At 51.2% G+C, this 19,384-nt stretch overlaps 1 protein-coding gene across 3 annotated transcripts in view; it reads left to right on the forward strand.

Moving 5' to 3' along the window:
• LOC139050526 (uncharacterized) overlaps window positions 1-19,384 on the forward strand; it is a 265,834-nt gene that overhangs the window by 224,991 nt on the left and 21,459 nt on the right. For all 3 annotated transcript variants that reach the window (XR_011508920.1, XM_070527027.1, XM_070527030.1), the window contains one exon: window positions 17,653-17,718. Coding sequence is in view for 2 of the 3 variants with exons in the window: in XM_070527027.1 (XP_070383128.1) it covers window positions 17,653-17,718 (66 nt within the window). In the remaining variant the exon portion in view is untranslated. The remainder of the gene's footprint in view (window positions 1-17,652; window positions 17,719-19,384) is intronic.

The following is a 19,384-nucleotide window of genomic DNA, read 5'->3' on the forward strand; positions in this document are numbered from 1 at the left end:
ATCATTAATTGCAGCTCTGAACCCGTGAAATGTTGCAAATAATGTCTAATTTGTGTCTACATGCAAAATGCGCTCACTCGTCATTGCTGTATAGTCATCTAGAGCGCCGTAGCGTTGGGTTTTACAACGAAAGCTGTATATGACTAAGTTTCCGTAGTTTGTTCGTAGGCGAAATGGACAACAGATTAGAACGCCCGCCGAGAAAAATAGTGTAAAGACAAGGTTATTGCACTATATAAGCAGGAGAGGTATTGACGGTAGAAACAGCTGCGTTATCGATGGGACGGAAACCCACGCGTAGAACATGCATGCGAGGAGCGCCGGAGGGAACAGCAACGAGAGCATAAACGGCGCCGGCGTGAAACGATCACAGACGAACAACGTTCCCGCGATGCTTAAGGAAAACAAAAATCGGAAGCCCGGGCAATCATTCCACTCTGTGAAGATGGAATGGCAACGAAAGAACTTTGCTTTTCGTTCGCGAGCTTTGACTGTCGTCAACTTTCGCTGCCATTCGATCTTCACAGAATGGAATGGCTGTCATTTTTACCTTGTACATTGTGCTTAGCCTTGTGTCTAAAAAGACACAGCATGCTTCGGCATAAAAAAGCTACTCTGTGATCGCGCTCCCTCCTGCTGAGAAGAAGGGTAAGCTCCATGCAAAAGAAATTCAAAACAGGAAAACAATTACATGGAACCTTAAAACTGAAGGTGTGTTCGCTTCATAAACAAACCTGGCACTGGAACTAAAAAAAAAACATTACCCAGTATACCGGCTGACATAGTAAGCAAGAACGTGGAGCCATTTCATTTCAGAGAATAGAGGCTAGTTAGCAGAGACAATCGCTCTTGTAGCCGATTAGTTTTAACGAGCGATATGTCATAAGCATGTTACAATGCTATAGTGTCTGAATAAAACCACTTTATGATTAAATCAGCATACACGTGCACAAAAACTGAACCATTTCCCACGCTTGTTAAGGTAACCACTGTACTATTTTCCTTAAGCGTGAGGCATAAGATGTGTGTCTGTGTGGCGACACTTCGTATTGTTGCCGATATGTTCATATATGAGATAAATATTTCCCTATTCAGTGGCCGGATCAAGGGATCTTGGTTCCGCTGAGCGAGACGCTAGGATCACGTTCGATATAGTTAGGTGGTCTTCCTCACGTCCGTACTCTCAGGACAAGAAGCTCCGACTTTTCGGGTGCGCAATGGAGACCGCAGTGTCGGAGGTATCTTTCGATAGTATCGACGGCTTCTTCTAGATAGCGTTCTTGTTGTCCAGTAGTAGGTGCTTTGGTCGAGAGCCTGACGTCATCGGTGTAAAGGGCATGGCATAGCTTTGGGATGGCGTTCAGTTGTTTCGGTAGCTTGATCATTGCGATATTGAAAAGGAGGGGTGAAATAACTGATCCTTGTGGAGTTCCTTTGTTGGGTAGCCGAAATTTATCGCTGCGGAGGTTGCAGACGCCTACTGTTGCTGTTCGGTGTGTCAAAAAGCTGCTGATGTAGTTATACATCCGGGCTCCGCAGCCTGTATCTTCGAGGTTGCGGAGAAAGGCTTCGTGGCTCACGTTGTCGAATGCGCCCTTTACGTCGATTGCCAGGATTGATGATCTGCGTCTGTGATCGAGGTAATCGAGCAAGTCTTCTTTGAGGAGCAGGAGTAAGTCCTGCGTGGAGAGGTGCTGTCGGATTCCGAACATGGTGTGCGACAAGTGTCCGTTGTCGTCGAGGTATGTTGTTAACCGGTCGTGCAGCATGTGCTCGATGAGTTTGCCCACGCAAGATGTGAGGGAAATGGGACGTAGATTTTCGATGAGAAGGGATTTGTTGGGTTTGGGGATTATGGTGACCTCCGCATGCTTCCAGGCTGCTGGTAGGTGCCCCTTTTCCCAGCAGTCGTTGTAGTACTGTAGCAGTGCTGTAGTGGCAGATTGCGGGAGGTTGCGCAGGAGCTTATTAGTTATTCTGTCCTTGCCCGCGACTGGTGTTTCTAGTGAGTTTGGCTAATGCAGGGTGGGGCTCTGCCTGGGTGAATGGTCGATTGAGATCTGGGTTTGGTGCACCATCGTACGTCTTTCCGCTCACTGATGAAGTGGGCTTGTCGCTGCTTTTTGCTGAAGCTCACGAAGGAGATCATGCTCCGATCCAGCATGATTGTGGATCAGTATGCACAGATCTTGCCTCTGTTGCATTTTGGTGCGATTGGTAGCTAAGACAGCGCCTAAGAGAGAGCGCGTAGGAGGTTTTCTTGGTCCTGAGTGTCCCTTGCATGCTGTTACAAAAGGTGTGCCAATTTCGCCTGCTGAGTTGCTCCACCTAATCTTGGGCCTGTATGGTGAGAAGGGTGATTCGTTGCTTAAGTTTTCTATTGAGCTTTTGTCTCTTCCACCTCTTCAGGAGGCTTCTTTTGGCGCCCCCAGAGATGAAGGTTATGCGGGTCGACTGCGCGGGTGTTGGTGCTTAGCTGGATGCTCTTGGTGTAGTTTTCTGTGGTGATAAGAAGGCCCTTGAGCCAATGGTCGATGTCGTCGATTGTTGTGTCCCTTGAGGGACAATCGCTGAGGTTGTTCCTCAAGGACTTCCAGTCTGTTAGTCGAGCAACTCCAGTCTTGTTTGATTCCCGGTTATGCCCGATATCAAGTTGGATAATGTGGTGGTCGCTTCCGAGCGTCTCCGAGAGTCGACTCCACTCGGCCGAGTGGACGTTAGCTGTGAACGTAAGATCCGGGTTGGTGTCCCTGGAGGCTCTATTCCCGACTCTCGTGGCCTGCATTGGGTCGTTCCAGAATGTCAGCGTGTGTTGTTGAGCAGATTCGTGCGCTCGCGCTCCCTTGTTGGTGGTGTTAGGGTAAGCCCATGCTGTATGTGAGGCGTTTAAATCTCCAATTATGAAAACTTGATGGCCTTTCGCGCGTTTCCTGAGTTCACCGACAAAGTGGTCGAATTACGGAAGTTGATCACGAGGAGGACTGTATATGCTGGCGATCAAGAGGCTTTGCTGCGTTTTTCTGTCTCGTATAATCCCCACTAGGGTGTGCTCGGTGGGGATGTCTTCCATTTCGTGTTCCTGCGTTGTGAGAGTTTTCTTGGTAAGGATGGCTGTGCGGTGAGTTTGTGCATGAGCGGTGTATCCTTGAAGTCGGACGTTGTGGGTATTGGTTTCCTGTAGGGCAATTACATCTGTGTGGTCCAGTTTGACGAGTTCTTGTAGGTTTGCATACCGGGGACGGAAGGATCGACAGTTCCATTGCCAGATGCGCAGAGTATTTTGCGGGCTCTTTGTTGTGGTTTTAGGTGTCGCCATCATGAGGCACTTCAGCTTCACAGGCAGCTTCATAATTGGGTGAGATCGAGCGGGTGGTATTGTGACTGTTCGTGCGAGCCTTCTTTCTACCCTGCTCGGTCGTGTTGAGAAGGCTGTCGCGGTAGGACTTAGTGACATAATTGTTCTTCGCGTGGGCTATGAAACTGTTGACCTGGGCTGTTAGGCCGGTAACCTGGCTTGTGAGAGTGGTGACTTGATTTGCGAGGCTGGTGACTTGGGTGTTAAGGGTCGCAATCTTCTCGACAATATGCTTGGTGATGTTTTCAATCAGGACAAGGGTGTTCTTTGTGAAAACGTCCTCGAAAGCATGGAGGTGCTTTTGAACTGTAGCTTCGATCACGGAATCAACTGCCCCCGTGGTTAGCGCTGTGAGTGGTTGCTTGCTCCCATGTTCGTATTCTTTGCATCTTTGGAATAGTCTGTCTATGAGACTTTGTTGATTTTGTAGCTTGCTCTCGAGGGCTGTTATGGCTACCGCTTCTGCCGATCCGAGGCTGGCACTGGCTGAGCTGCCTGTCACTTCAGCGTAATTCACGCGTTTTCGGGAACGCGACCGCGATCTTGATCGTGCTCTTGACATGGGTCTGCTAGTTCTTGCGGTGCTACTGGAGGCGTCACTTGAGTTGGCGGTGCTTCCATTGGTAGCGCCTAGTTCAGGGAACTCAAAGCGGTTGGAGCTCCATCGACTGTCTCGCTCATGGATCCTGTTTTTCCATTGCTGTCTTACTTGGTAAGGCGGTAGGTAGGGCTTGAGCTTTTTCTTGCATTCTTTCCCAACCGTTTCGTGTCCTTCTCCGCAAATCTTGCACGTGGGATGGCAGTCATGGTTCGGGAGTTGGTTTGTTTTGCCACATTTGTAGCAGAAATTTGGGATTGGTTTTGGCAAATGTCTTGACGATGTCCGAGGTTGCCACAGGTTCGGCAATACAGAACTGATTTGCGGTAGGACTTGCATCGGTAGTCGCCGCTCTGATAAATGATGCTGTAGGTGACGTGTGGGCCCTCAAAATAGATGACCACCGCCGTGGACTATCCGAGCATGCGGGCGTTGAGGACTGTATAGCATGCTCGCACTCGAATTCCATCCATTAGTTCCGCACTGCAAGCCCCAGGCGTGATACCGTATATAACACCTTTGCTGACATCTTCGGGTAGACGACAGTCGGCTTTTACGTTGTAAATGTTGCCTCCTAGCTGTATGTTAGTGACCTTGGCTAAGTTTTGAGCATAGTTCTCGTTTGCTGTATTTGCAATGATGAGGTTTTCTTCTTTTTGCATTTATACTGGCACGTTTTCGTGGAATTCCTTTTGCAATATTCCGCTGTATGTTCTGAGTGCGTGAGTGACTGCGACGAGTGACCATTTGGCGAGTTCAAGGCCACCTTGTGGGCGGTAGACGATCTTGATGTCGTCCAAAGGTAGCGGTGGCATTCTGGATTTGCGCGGCAGCGGCGGCGGCGGCATGGCTGGCTGTCGTGTGGATTGGGTCACTGCGGGGGCTTTGAGTCGCGTGATTTCCTTCTTGCCTTTCCTTCCCCATGTCAGCCATTGGTCCTTGAGGTCTATCGTTCTGCCACTGTTTTTATCGTAGGTCCAAGATTGCGCGACATCGACTTCTTCCGCTGATTCTGTATACATTGCGCTGGTGTCTTCTTGTCGTTCGCTTGACGTCGCGTCCGTCGCCGGTGTTTCTTGGCTCATCTCAAGGTCTGCTTGTCAGCGGCAGCACCCGCGAGCGCCGAGCCTCCTCTTCGGCTCACAGTTTACGTGCCACGCACGTGCGGCAGTTAGCGCTGTCGGCCTCCTTCCACGCGCACCGTGTGCCTGTTGCACGTGCGATGGTGGTTCTCCCCAGCGGGCCGGTGGGGTCTCGCGCGGCATTAGGCTTAGCATGGCGTGGGATGGTCGGTGAAGATGTAGCTCGAGATCTTGACAAAAACGCACTCACTTTGAAAGTAGGTGGTATCCGCTGGTTCCGTGGAGCTTGCCGATTCTGTCGGGGCAAAATGAAAGGGGTGAGTGGCCTTTCTGTAGATATGGGCGCAAGACGCAGGAGCCCATGTGAGGAACGTCAGTACTTCACGGCCCCCTAGCGGAGCTCTCCCCGAGGATTGAAGACAATTTTTATATAACGTGCAAGGGGTCATATGAAGAGAGCATGAGGTCGTGAAGGCCGGGGTATGAGGCGACGGGATTACGGAGACGTAATCTATAGTCATCATCAGCAGCAGCAGCCTGGTTACGTCCACTGCAGTGCAAATGCCTGTCCCATACTTCTCCAGTTACCCCGGTCATCTACTAATTGTCGCCATGTTGTCCCTGCAATCCTCTTAATCTCATCCGCCCGCCTAATTTTCTGCCGCCCCCTGCTATGCTTCGCTTCCCTTGGAATCCCTTCCGTAGTCCTTCGTGATCATCGGTTATTTTCCCTCGTCAGTACATGTCCATCCCTAGCCCATTTCTTTTTCGTGATTTCTTAAGTACATCTCAAGTATATTGTTACGTAAGAAGACGCAAATGAAAAGGTATATACAAGTATATTTACAACGTAATACGCCGCACTTGGCCAAGAGGCAACAGCCCGCGCTAGCCTCTAATCGTTGTCGTCGTCTTCTTACTGCTCGCCTCTTCGTCATCGGTAATACTATTTCGTAGCACTACCCCCGGCGGCAAAAGCGCCGTCCCGGAGCGACTAAAGGCCGGACTTGGAAACAGTGTAGTAGGCCTTGAGCCTACTGACGTGCACGACATCACTAGGTGCCACAGTAGATGACGAGGTTGAGCTCACAGGGGCAATTTCGTACGTCACAGGCGTCACCTGGCGCAGCACGCGGTAGGGCCCTGTGTATCGCGAAAGGAGCTTTTGTGAAAGTCCGACGTGACGAGAGGGCGACCACAAGAGCACGAGCGCACCAGGCGAAAACTGTACGTCACGGTGGCGGGCGTGGTACTGACGCTGCTGAGTGGTTTGCGAGTCCGTCAGTCGAGCACGGGCAAGCTGGCGTGCATGGTCGGCGAGAGCGATGGCGTCGCGCGCATACTCGCTTGTTGAGATCGAAGCAGGAGGAAGTGCCGTGTCAAGGGGCAAGGTCGGTTCGCGACCGTAGAGCAGATAAAAGGGAGAAAATCCGGCGGTGTCGTGCCGGGAAGAATTATAAGCGAATGTGACGTAAGGAAGGCCAATGTCCCAGTCGCGGTGGTCCTTGGAAACGTACTTTGACAGCATATCGGTAAGAGTACGGTTTAACCGCTCTGTCAGGCCATTGGTTTGAGGATGGTATGAGGTAGTCAGCTTGTGTTGAGTGGAGCAGGAACGTACAATGTCGGCGATAACTTTCGAGAGGAAGTTACGACCACGGTCAGTGAGCAGCTGTCGCGGGGCGCCATGAAGTAAGATAATGTCACGCAAGAGAAAGTCCGCGACGTCAGTGGCGCAACTGGTAGGGAGAGCCCGCGTGATAGCGTATCGGGTGGCGTAATCAGTTGCGACGGCTACCCATTTGTTACCAGAGGATGACGTGGGAAAGGGACCGAGGAGGTCTAATCCAACACGAAAGAACGGTTCCACAGGGACAGTGATCGGCTGGAGATGACCGGCAGGTAGCACCTGAGGTGTTTTCCGACGCTGGCAGGTATCGCAGGCAGCAACATACTGTCGGACGGAGCGAGCAAGACCAGGCCAATAGAAGCGGCGGCGGACGCGGTCGTACGTGCGGGTTACGCCAAGATGTCCTGCAGTAGGTGCGTCATGCATCTCAAAGAGCACAGTCTGTCGTAGATGTTTTGGCACGACAAGAAGAAGATCAGATCCGTCAGGGAGGAAGTTCGTTCGGTACAGAATGCCGCCCTGGAGGACATATCGGCGAACGGATGCGTCGGTAGGTGTAGAGCGCAGACGCTCGATGAGTACTCGCAGCGATAGGTCTCGGTACTGCTCATCGGCGATGTTAGCGAAGGCATACACAGAGAAAATGCCGTCGGCGGTACTACTGTCGGCGTCGTCAGGCTCGTCTAACGGGTAGCGAGACAGGCAGTCAGCGTCCTTGTGTAGTCGGTCAGATTTGTAGGTGACAGAGAACGAATATTCTTGGAGGCGTAAGGCCCAGCGACCAAGTCTTCCTGAAGGGTCTTTCAATGAGCATAACCAACAAAGCGCGTGATGGTCTGTGATAACGGAAAAGGGTCGGCCATATAAGTATGGGCGGAACTTCGCAACCGCCCAAACTAGGGCCAGACACTCACGCTCAGTGATGGAATAGTTGCGCTCCGCGGGTGAGAGGAGCCTGCTGGCGTAAGCGATAACACGGTCGTTGCCGCGCTGGCGTTGTGCCAATACTGCGCCAATTCAGCGACCGCTGGCATCAGTACGAACTTCGGTAGGCGCAGAAGGATCGAAATGGGCCAGAACGGGAGGCGTTGTGAGAACGTCGATTAGATGCGAGAATGCAGAGGCCTCGTTATCGCCCCACTGGAAAGGGGCGTCTTTTTTCAAAAGCTCGGTTAGTGGTTGTGCTATGGCCGCGAAATTTTTCACGAAATGGCGGAAGTAGGAACAAAGGCCGATGAAGCTGCGCACATCCTTGACACACTTCGGAACAGGAAAGTGCGTAACAGCATGGATCTTGCCTGGGTCCGGTTGCACTCCGTTCGCGTCAACGAGATGCCCAAGGACGGTAATCTGGCGACGGCCGAATTGGCACTTCGATGCGTTCAGTTGCAGACCGGCGCGACGAAAAACGTCCAGGACTGCCGAGAGGCGCTCGAGGTGCGTAGCGAACGTTGGGGAGAATACTATGACGTCGTCCAAGTAGCACAGGCATATGGACCATTTGAAACCGTGAAGAAGGGAGTCCATCATGCGTTCAAAAGTGGGAGGAGCGTTACATAGACCAAACGGCATCACTTTGAATTGATAAAGACCGTCCGGAGTTACAAAAGCAGTCTTCTCGCGGTCGAGATCGTCCACAGCAATCTGCCAGTAGCCGGAGCGGAGGTCAATAGAATAGAAGTAGCGAGCACCATGGAGGCAGTCAAGGGCGTCATCGATCCGAGGTAGGGGATACACGTCCTTTTTGGTAACCCTGTTAAGGTGCCGATAATCCACGCAAAAGCGCCATGAGCCATCCTTCTTTTTTACCAGTACAACCGGTGACGCCCATGGACTACATGACGGTTCTATGATGTTATTGGCAAGCATTTTGCGAACTTCAGCGTGAATAACTTGACACTCCGATGACACTCGATAACCTGACAACCGATGAAAACTGACAACTGACAACTGACAACTGACAATAACCGATGACACTCGATACGGGCGGCGATGAATAGGAGGGGCATCGCCGGTATTAATGCGATGTTTAACAGTTGTAGTTTGGGCCAAAGGAGGATCGTGAAAGTCAAAAATATCGTTGTAGGAAAACAGAACGCGGTAGAGCTCACGAGTGTGCTCGGACGGCATGTCGGGCGCAATCATTTTCTGTAAGTCGGCGATGGTGCAAGTGGTCGACTGAGATGGTAGAGGAGGATCGGCTGAATGGCTGTCTACCTCAATAGATGCTACTGAGTGATCTTCGAATGAGCAAAGCTGGGCCAGAGACATCCCGCGTGGCAGCACTTGTGTCGTCAAGCCAAAATTGACCACTGGCAGGCAGACGCAATTAGCCGTAATAGATAAAACGGTATGAGGTACCGTGATCCCGTGTGTAAGGAGGACGTCTTGTATAGGAGCCGCAATATAGTGACCGTCGGGCACTGGTGGGGATGACACTAGGTCAACGTAAGTCAGTGCCGTAGGTGGCAAGCGAACAAAGCCGACGGAACTGAGGCGACTGGCGTGTGGTTCAGCGGGATCCAGAACAGGCAGGTCAAGGCGGAGAGTACTGGCGGAACAATCAATTAGAGCAGAATGTGCGGAGAGGAAGTCTAAGCCGAGGATGATGTCATGGGGACAGTGGGCGATGACCGTGAATAGCACGACTGTTGAGCGATCGGCGAAGGAGACGCGGGCGGCACACATACCAATTACGGGGGCTGTTCCGCCATCGGCGACACGGACAACAAGCGTCGTGGCGGGCGTGATTATTTTTTTCAGGCGGGTACGAAAGTCCGCGCTCATTACCGACAAATGCGCCCCAGTGTCTATAAGAGCAGATACAGGAACACCGTCGACTTGCACGTCAAGAAGGTTCAGATGAGTGGGCAACGTCAGTGGAGGATTTGGTGGCGTAGGGAGCAATGCAGCGTCACCTCGAGGCGCTGCATCCTTCAGTTTTCCGGCTGGGAGCGGCGTCCGAAGGGAGTCGGCGAAAAGGAGCGACGGGGCTGGGGAGAGCGAGATTGTCGTCCTTGGGGCGAAGGTGAACGAGAGAGGGGCGGTTCGGCGCAGGAGAGTCAGTGGCGGCATTATCGGAGCGTGCGGCATAAGGACGAGAAGGGCCACCCGAGGGGCGATAATAGGCAGTATAAGCAGACCGGGTCGGGGAAGTCCAGCGACTTCGACAGTGCCGAGAAATGTGCCCGATGCGACGGCAGTGAAAACAAATGGGCTTGTCGTCAGCAGTGCGCCATTCAGCTGGGTTGCGGAAACGTGGTGGGTAACACGATGCGGGACGGGGCGGAATCGAAGAAGCCGGATGGGTATCAGGGTGATGGGCCGAGTAGATGGTGTGAAGGCCCATGTTTTCGAACTCCCGGCGGACACCTGCCTGGATCAGGGAAACCGTGACTGCCGGTGCGTTGGTGAGGCTGGAGTCGAAGGCAGCCGGATAGGCGGCCTCAATCTCACGCCGAACGATCTTGGTAATATCGCCGGTGTTGTTGGGACGAGGAGCGTCGGCACAGGAAGAAGTCGCTGGGGTGTTGGGCAAACGGGCAAACTGCTGATCGATACGTCTGCTTTTAGCGAGTTCCAGGCGGCGGCACTCTTTGATAACAGCATCCACCGTCGCGACGTTGTTGAACACGAGCAAGTTGAAGGCGTCATCGGCAATGCCTTTGAGGATATGGGATACCTTGTCTGACTCAGGCATGTGTGCATCAACTTTGCGGCACAGAGCCAGGACGTCCTGAATGTACGTCACATAGGGCTCTGTTGACGTCTGCACACGGCCGGAAAGCGCCTTCTGCGCGGCAAGTTTGTGACCGTAGGGGTTGCCGAACAAGTCTCGGAGCTTTTGCTTGAACGAATCCCAACTGGTGAGCTCCTCTTCATGCGTCCGAAACCAAACTCGAGGTGTGCCACCGAGGTAAAAGACTACGTTGGCGAGCATGATAGTAGGGTCCCACCGGTTATTGCGGCTGACGTGTTCGTACAGGCTGATCCAGTCGTCGACGTCGTCCCCATCTTTGCCCGAGAATACGCCAGGATCACGAGGAGCAGGGAGAGAGATGTAGGTCGTCGAAGTGGCAGGAGGGGTCGGAGGCGGCTGAGTCGAATTGTCATCGCTGGGAGCCATGAAGCTAGGCTCGACGTACCGTCCACTGCGAAGCTCCGTGACGAGGTACAGGGAACGTCCACCTCCACCAGATATGTTACGTAAGAAGACGCAAATGAAAAGCTATATACAAGTATATTTACAACGTAATACGCCGCACTTGGCCAAGAGGCAACAGCCCGCGCTAGCCTCTAATCGTTGTCGTCGTCTTCTTACTGGTCGCCTCTTCGTCATCGGTAATACTATTCCGTAGCAATATAAAGCCATACCACCAAAAATATTGTTACGCACGAGGTGTTTAAGGCAGAACCAGATGAATCAGTTTCATAGGCGCGGTTGTTGAAGAGCGGTCTAGCGGCAGCTTGGCTAACGTCATTCACTTCTTCCACTTCGTTGTCTGCGCGGCAGGCGTGGTTCGTGACAACTTGTGACATGCCCCCGCTGGCAGACGAAGCCCGCCGGGCGAGTCAGTCATCTCGTGGATTGTAACGCCTCAGACGCGCGACGTTAGTCACTTCAGCCTTGGCCGAGCGTCGTCCACTGCTCGTGAGACGCGCACTGTGGTAGTTTACTTCGCTGAGGCGCTCCAGAATAACGTAAGGGCCGACGTAGTGGGCGAGAAACTTCTGACACAAGCCACGCTTCCGCAACGGCGTCCAGAGCCACACAAGGTCACCAGGATCGAAGTAAACGTGGCGGCGACGCCCGTCATAGCGTATCTTGGACCGGTCCTGCGATGCTAGGGTGCGTAGTCTAGCGAGGCGTCGCGCTTCTTGTGCTCGACATAGGATCTCATCAATTGATTCGTTACCATGAGCGAAATAGGGAAATATGGTGTCGAGGGTGTAGCGCGGCGGACGAGCATACTGAAGGAAAAATGGTGAGTAACCAGTGGTTTCGTGTCTCGCGGTAATGAAGGCATAGGTAATGAAAGGCAAGATACTGTCCCAGTTCTTGTGTGCTGAATCGACGTACATGGACATCATGTTTGCAAGCGTTCTGTTTGTGCGCTCGACCAGACCATTAGTTTGTGGATGGTAGGACGTAGAATAGCGGAAGCTACATGAACACAGACGAAGGGTTTCTTCAACCACGTCCGCGGTGAACTGTTGCCCACGATCGCTGATTACTATGCGAGGAGGTCCATGTCGGAGTATAACGTTAGCCGGCAAGAAGATAGAAACAACTGTAGCTGTGGCCGATGGCAATGCGGCGGTCTCACAATAGCGGGTAAGGTGATCTTCGGAAACGATAACTCAATGATTACCCTTGTAGGGTCGCGGGAAAGGGCCCAGAATATCTATACCAACTTCCTCAAAGGGGACGCTAGAAGGGGGAACTGGTTGAAGCAGGCCATGTGGCGCTTGTGGCGGACGCTTGTAGCGCTGGCATTGAGAGCAGCTGGCGACGTACCGTTCGATATCTTTCCGCATCTTAGGCCAGTAAAAACGTTCTTGAGCCCGGTAGAGTGTACGTGTGGAACCAAGATGACCGGAAGTTGGGTCATCGTGCATGGCGTGTAATACTTGGTGGCGAAGGTTCTTGGGGACAACTAAAAGGTAGCGTGCACCGGTGGTCGAGTAGCTCTTCTTATACAGCACGCCACCATCACGAAGGCGAAAGCGACTGCCTGCAGGTGACTCCTGTGCTGCCACAAAAAGCGGTTGTAAGCTCTCGTCCTTGTGCTGCTCGGATATGACGGTACCCATATCCGGAAATTCCGGAGACACAAAAGCGATGTATTCATCAAAATTGTCTGCATCACATTCAGTTGCTTTAAGTGGCATCCGAGAGAGACAATCAGCGTCAGCATGTCGCCGGCCACTTTTGTAGCAAATAACTAAATCGTATTCCTGTAGACGGAGGGCCCAGCATGCTAGTCGTCCTGAGGGATCCCGCAGATTCACAAGCCAGCATAGCGAATCATGATCTGTTATCGCAGTGAAGGGGTGCCCATAGAGATACGAACAAAACCGTTGCAAAGCGAAGATGACCGCCAGACATTCTTGTTCGTTGACTGTGTAGTTGCACTCGGAGCGGCTCAAGGACCAGCTAGCGTAAGAGATCACGAGCTCACTGTCACCAACACGCTGAACTAGCACGAAACCGATGCCTACGCCACTGGCATCGGTGTGAATCTCAGTTGGTGATGAAGGATCAAAGTGGCGAAGAATTGGTTGGGATGTCAACAGGAACTTGAGCTGGCGAAACGATGAGTCGCAATCTGCATTCCACTCAAAGGGAACGTCTTTGAGTGGAAGCCATGTCAGCAAACCGGGGAATGAATCGGCAACAATAGGAGCACAAGCATAAGTAACTTCTTAACAGCTTGGCAGAGTTGGGCACTCTAAATGCTTCTACGGCCGCAGTCTTTTGTGGATCTGGTCGGATGCCTTCTTTAGCGACCAGATGGCCTAGCACAAGGGTTTGTCGTTCCCCAAAGCGGTTTGTTTTTTAATTGAGCACAAGACCCACTTTCTCCAAGCAGTTCAAGACCAAATCCAAACGTTTATTGTACTCACTAAACGTTCGCCCGAAGATCACAACGTCGTCTAAGGAGCACATGCAAACTTCCCATTTTAAGCCGCGTAATATCGAGTCCAGGGACCTTTCGAACGTTGCGGGCGCGTTACGTAACCAAAAAGGCATCACGTTGAATTCGAATAGTCCGTCGGGTGTTACAAATGCTGTGTTTTCTCTGTCGTCCTTGTGTATAGGATATTGCCAGTACCCTAACCGTAAATCGACTGAGGAAAAGTAAGATGCCGCAAAGAGACAGTCGATGGCGTCGTCAATTCGTGGGAGCGGATATACATCTTTCTTAGTAACGGCGTTTAGTCGACGGTAATCAACAGAGAACCTCCACGTACCGTCTTTCTTCTTCACAAATATCACGGGGGCTGCCCAGGGACTAGATGATTCTCAAAAGGCGCCTTTGCATAGCATTTGTTGGACCTGATCGCTGATTATCTTGCGTTCTGACGGGGATACACGATAGGGTTTTTGTCGGATGGGCTGGGCGGCTCTTGTGTTTATGCGGTGACGAGTTCTGGACGCAGGAATTGATGGCGGGCTATCGTGCTGCGCAAAGTCGAATACTGAGGTAGGTTTCGTAAGCAGGTCCATCAAAACTCGACGCTCGTGATCGCTGAGTGACTTATCAATCATGGAAAGGGTGTTCGAGCTCCCGGGGCTCGAGGCACTGGTTGCTCCTCCATCGGGGAGCTCTGTAAGTACTGCCACCGATAGGGGCGAGTCTTCCTGAAACGTGGCTATCTTTAGGCCTTGAGGTAGTACTGCTGCTTCAGTGAAACAGTTTAGCGCCCACAGCCCCGCGCAACCGCTCGTCACTGAGACGATGCAGTGCGCAACTAACACGTTTTTCTTGAGGCAGTTCCAATGCACAGGTTCCACTGCAGCATCGAAAAAGATAGGAGTTGGAGATGAACAGGCGACGGCAACACGCATCGCAGATAAGGCGGGCCCAACTGTATCCTCAGACACGCACAACACACTCTCCGGGAAAGCTTCACCTTCAAAGAGCACAGGTGAAACACTGGCGTCGACACTGAGTTCTCCCGTCCGGCAGTCAACGTTCGCACCACACAATTGCAGAAAGTAAATCCCCAGAATCACGTCATGCGAGGAGCGAGGAAGAACAGCAAACTCTGCATTAAAAACTTTCCCACCCAAAGACACATCCACGTTACACGCACCAACCGGGTTTAATGATTCACCAGTGACTCCACGGGAACTTGTGCACTGGTCCCAACGAGACATAACCTTGCGTCCCAGAAGGCCTTTAAACCCCACACTCATGATCGAGAGAGTTGCTCCTGTGCCGACTAAAGCCATTGTAGAGACCCCATCAATCAGTACATGAACCTTATTCTTTAGCATGAAAATAGTTGGAGGCAGTTGAGTCGGCAGCACACATTTTCCAGCGACCTCACCTCCATCGGCCGCGCTGGCTAGTTTCTCGGTGGGGGCGACACGAAATGCGCCGAGGCGATGGTGACGTGAATCGCTGCCGAGGGGATGGTGATCGGGAGACTCGGAAGGCTGGTGGTGGCGTCAGAGTAGGGTCGGAGGCCGGGGAGCGATAGCGGTTCCGGGTTCTTTCTTGTGGCTTCCTGAAGTGGAGTCTCCTGGCCACTGAGTGCGCAGGGTACGACCGCTAGACCGCATAGTCGGCGCTGACGATCCATAGTTCGATGCCTGGCGTCGGCTACAGTACCTAGCTATATGACCAGGCATGCCGCAGCAGTAACACACTGGCGAAGGGCGAACTTCAGAATGCGGATTGAAGTATTCTGCCGGAGACATCGGTTGAGGGCAACGAGGCGCTTCCCCTTGAAAGTCGTAGGTAGCGGGGAGTCTTCGTGGACGAAAGTTGCGTGGGCGTGGATCAAAACGTTGAGGGGGCGAATCATTGCGTGGTGGTTCGATCGTAATATAATGCGGTTCGTCTCTGGAGCCATTAGGATCCGTGACGTTCACCGAGTGGTTCCAAGTAGCCGAAGGGCGTTCCCAAAGAGTGTCTCGGAAAACGGTGGAGCGGCAACGTGGCGCCGTATAACGTGCCTGTTCGTCATGTCGCTGGAGCTCCTCGCGGACTATTTGGCGGATGGCGGACGAAAGGTCTGGGAGTGGAGGGCTCGTGTCAACACTTGCTACGGTCGTTACATTGGCCAACCGTCCAAATTTTTGTGTAATTCGGTGAGTCTTCAGCGCCTCGAACGTAGGGCAGTGCCATATCAGTTCTGATACAGTGTGCAAGTTCTCTTTACCAATGAGGAAGTTGTAGACGTCTTCCGCTATTCCTTTTACCACGTGCCCCACTTCATCTTCCTCTGTCATTTGAGGGTTGACGGTTCGGCACAGCTTCAATATTTCTTCGATATAGGTAGTGCAAGTCTCACCGGGTTCCCCGAGCTCTCTGGGCTAATGTTAGTTCCGCACGTTTCCTCTTTGCGTCCGAGTCACCGAAACACTTTTTGATCTCCTCAACGAAGCGTGTCCTTGAAGTTAGCATGTCAGCGGGGTTGTCATACCATACCAACGCTGTGCCAGCCAAGAAGAAAACAACGTTCCTAAGCTGACTGGCAGCGTTCCAATTATTGTATTGGCTTACCCTTTCGTAATGGGTTAGCCACTCATCCACATCTTCCTCTGCCTTGGCCGAGAATGTGCGTGGCTCTCGGTAGTGCTGGATAGGCACAGGGCTCGCCGAGGCACTGCTGGTGAGGGTATTTTGCTCTGTGGCCATGATTGAGCACGACGGCGAAAGTCCGGCGAGGCGACGGCTTTGGCATAGCTCTTGTGCTGGTGGCTCCGTTGTAGGTCGTGGCATTTACCCCACACAGCTCCAACAAATGTTACACACGAGGTGTTTAAGGCAGAACCAGATGAACCTGGTTGATAGGCGCGGCTGTTGAAGAGCGGTCTCGCGGCAGCTTGGCTAACGTCGTTCACTTCTTCTTCCACTTCGTTGTCTGCGCGGCAGGCGTGGTTCGTGACACCTTGTGACAATATTATAGGCTTTTTCTACCCAAAATCCCGATTTCATTTTGAGCCCGCCGTAGTGGGGGAATCTGGAAATTTCGACCACCTGCGGTTCGTTAACGTGCACCTAAATGTACGCACACGGGGGGTTTCGCATTTGGCTCCATCGCCATGCTCCTGCCGTGGCCCGAATTCGATCCCGCGACCTCATTCTTAGGAGCCCAAAGCCATTGCCGCTATGAAAACACGGTGGTTAAGTCGAACAAAACAATCTTACAGACATCCCTAGAGAAGTGCCAGGGATATTGGCGTTATGTAACTTTGGAGGATGGATGATGACTTGACTTGGGAGGGCGCTCGATAAATCACTTTGGTCGTTGCTTCTAGAGAATAAGTAGTGGCCTGTCACCTGTTTCTGAGCACCAGTCAGAGAGACGTGCCCACTTTTGCATATGCCTAGAACATATGCGGGCAGTACCTCTGCCTCCAGCTTCGCGCCGACACCATGAAGCTTTCACTGAAAACGCGTGCATACTGTGTACAATATTGTCACTTAGCAGTGACGGAGAATAACAGAGCGGAAAAACTGCGAATGAGAAAACCAGCTTTTTATTGGGCGAACTTGTTCCCACAAAAACAAGTTACATTCAAAGCACACCAATGGCGGCGAACACGGTCGGCGATCGTCTAAATCTGATCAACGGGTCAAGCACGTGCGCTTTTACACAGCAGTCATCGAAGGCAGCAGAGTAGTCGCTGATGCCAGTGTGTCTTCCAGAAAGTCCTAGACACGAATAGATTCGCGGCGCGCATACATGCAATCAGATTACACCGGCTTCGGTGACAAGTTACAGCGGATAGAACCATCGATAACATTCCAAAAACTTCCGATGCATGCAGGCGCGTCCTTCACAGAGCGATAACATTTGTGAGACGAATGAACATGTGCACTCGATAAGCAAGTATACCTGTAGATATATATAACACATACTGCATGCATCTTGCACACATCGAAGGGGATGGATTAGAAGTGACACAGTGTCATTGCGGATATAAGGTGAGGAACATGTGCGAAGTCCGTACTCCAAGCCCACATTGCCGTGATATTTTTTTCCGTGAACCTCCGAGAATAATTGTACCTACGAGAAATCGGTAGTAGATAAATAGGAAGAGGACTGTTCAGTTGAGCTGAACTGGCGCTATGCAACTTGAATTAGTGCGAAAGCTGCGCAAAGCAGAGCTCGCTGATAAGATTTCGCAGTCTTGGCATGCACTTCAGCGTTATGTTGGACGCAGGCTAGAGGATTAGAGACTCAGAGCACTGCTCCTATCAGTATAATAAATTCAACACTTTCACGTTTCCTTATTTTTTCGTAGAGTTCTTTACTGTATACGAAGCTACACTTGCCGATTGAGTACACCAACACTGGAGAGAAAGCTTTGGTAAGTGCTTCAAGATTTGTCAGCATCAGGTAATGCATCTATATTCCTGGAGCAGATGTAAAAAAATATCTACGCATGAAATCAAAAAATGAAAAGTATACGTTATGTTCCATTCACTAAGTCTTCTAAGTTGGCTGTTGGCGTTGCCTCTATATTGCCCGTAAAATTATAGCACAGCTAAAGAAATGTGCACAAATCCTCCACAACAAAGCAAGTGGTCGAGGCAAGGTTTAAATAAATATGCGTTACACTCTGTTCATAATCGACGTGCATAAACTTATATCTATAATTTTCAGCGTACCTTTCTCCAGGTGTCTTTTGTCTGGTGTTTCTGGCTATTATGGTGCGTCGCATCTGTTCAATTAAAGTGGCCTCTGGTTACGAAACTGAACTACTGTAAACAGTAGTAAAGACATTTCTCTCCCTGTTACGTGGAAAAGCAGAGCAACAAGAGTCTGTACTGACAATTACTGTAGAAAACGAAATGAAACGCACGGACAGTGTTGCGGCCCGCAGGCTACTTTCCAACAGATTCGGCATTAGCGAAATTAACTGTAGTGACGAGCGCAATACAGAAACAATAATGGTAAGCAAACAGAAATAGGATGAAACGACAGCTTGCCATTCGGGGGTGCTGAACCCTCATATGCCAAAGTAGGCGTGAGATACTCTACCAATTGAGCTACGGCGGCGACTGTCATCCCGTCTAATTCTCTGTGTATTTGAGTATTGTACTAAGTTTGAAACTGGAAGAGTACATAGTGCAACTGCGGCCGATGTACGGCATCAACACGGGTGTCACCTAGTACGCGATCCTCAAACGGTCAGCTGGCCAATATTCCTAGTCAACTACTTGGAGGCATAAAAGCTGGTGGAGTCGAAAACCTCATATAAAAGCGGCGATATTGGGTACCGAGAGGCCAGATTTTGGTTAAGAGGGGGAAACGAGAGCTTTTAAACCTATTGCATGATTACCTATTGATGTATTGATGCATTTAAAACCTATTGATGTATTAAAAAAATAATGGGGTTTTACGTGCCAAAACCACTTTCTGATTAGGAGGCACGCCGTAGAGGAGGACTCCGGAAATTTCGACCACCTGGGATTCTTAAGCCTGCACCTAAATCTAAGCACACGGGTGTTTTCGCATTTCGCCCCCATCGAAATGCGGCTGCCGTTGCCGGGATTCGATCCCGCGACCTCGTGCTCAGCAGCCTGACACCATAGCCACTGAGAAACCAGGGCGGGTCATGTATGTATGTATATGCTTATGTATGTATGTATGTATGTATGTATGTATGTATGTATGTATGTATGTATGTATGTATGTATGTATGTATGTATATGTGTAGAAATATAAAAATAGATAGGAGGGCCTGCCCCCTCACTCCCGAGCCCTACCTGCTTCTACGGCTCGACGAAGGGATTAGGCAATGAACCCAAGGGAATCCTAGGATAAAGCAACCGCACTAATTAATAAAATCGCAAATATTAGGAAAATATAAACAAAACTGGAGGAAAGCATGTGCCACCGGTGGGTGTTCAATCGGTAAGCACCGCCCGTGTCATCCTCAAACTGCGAGTACCGTATGGCGCATGTTGCAGCGTTAGAATAACTCAATATATTACTGTGTCTCAGATATGCGCTTTCTGTGATTTTTTCTA

Source organism: Dermacentor albipictus, chromosome 10 (assembly GCF_038994185.2).
Source record: "Dermacentor albipictus isolate Rhodes 1998 colony chromosome 10, USDA_Dalb.pri_finalv2, whole genome shotgun sequence".
Lineage (NCBI taxonomy): Eukaryota > Metazoa > Arthropoda > Arachnida > Ixodida > Ixodidae > Dermacentor > Dermacentor albipictus.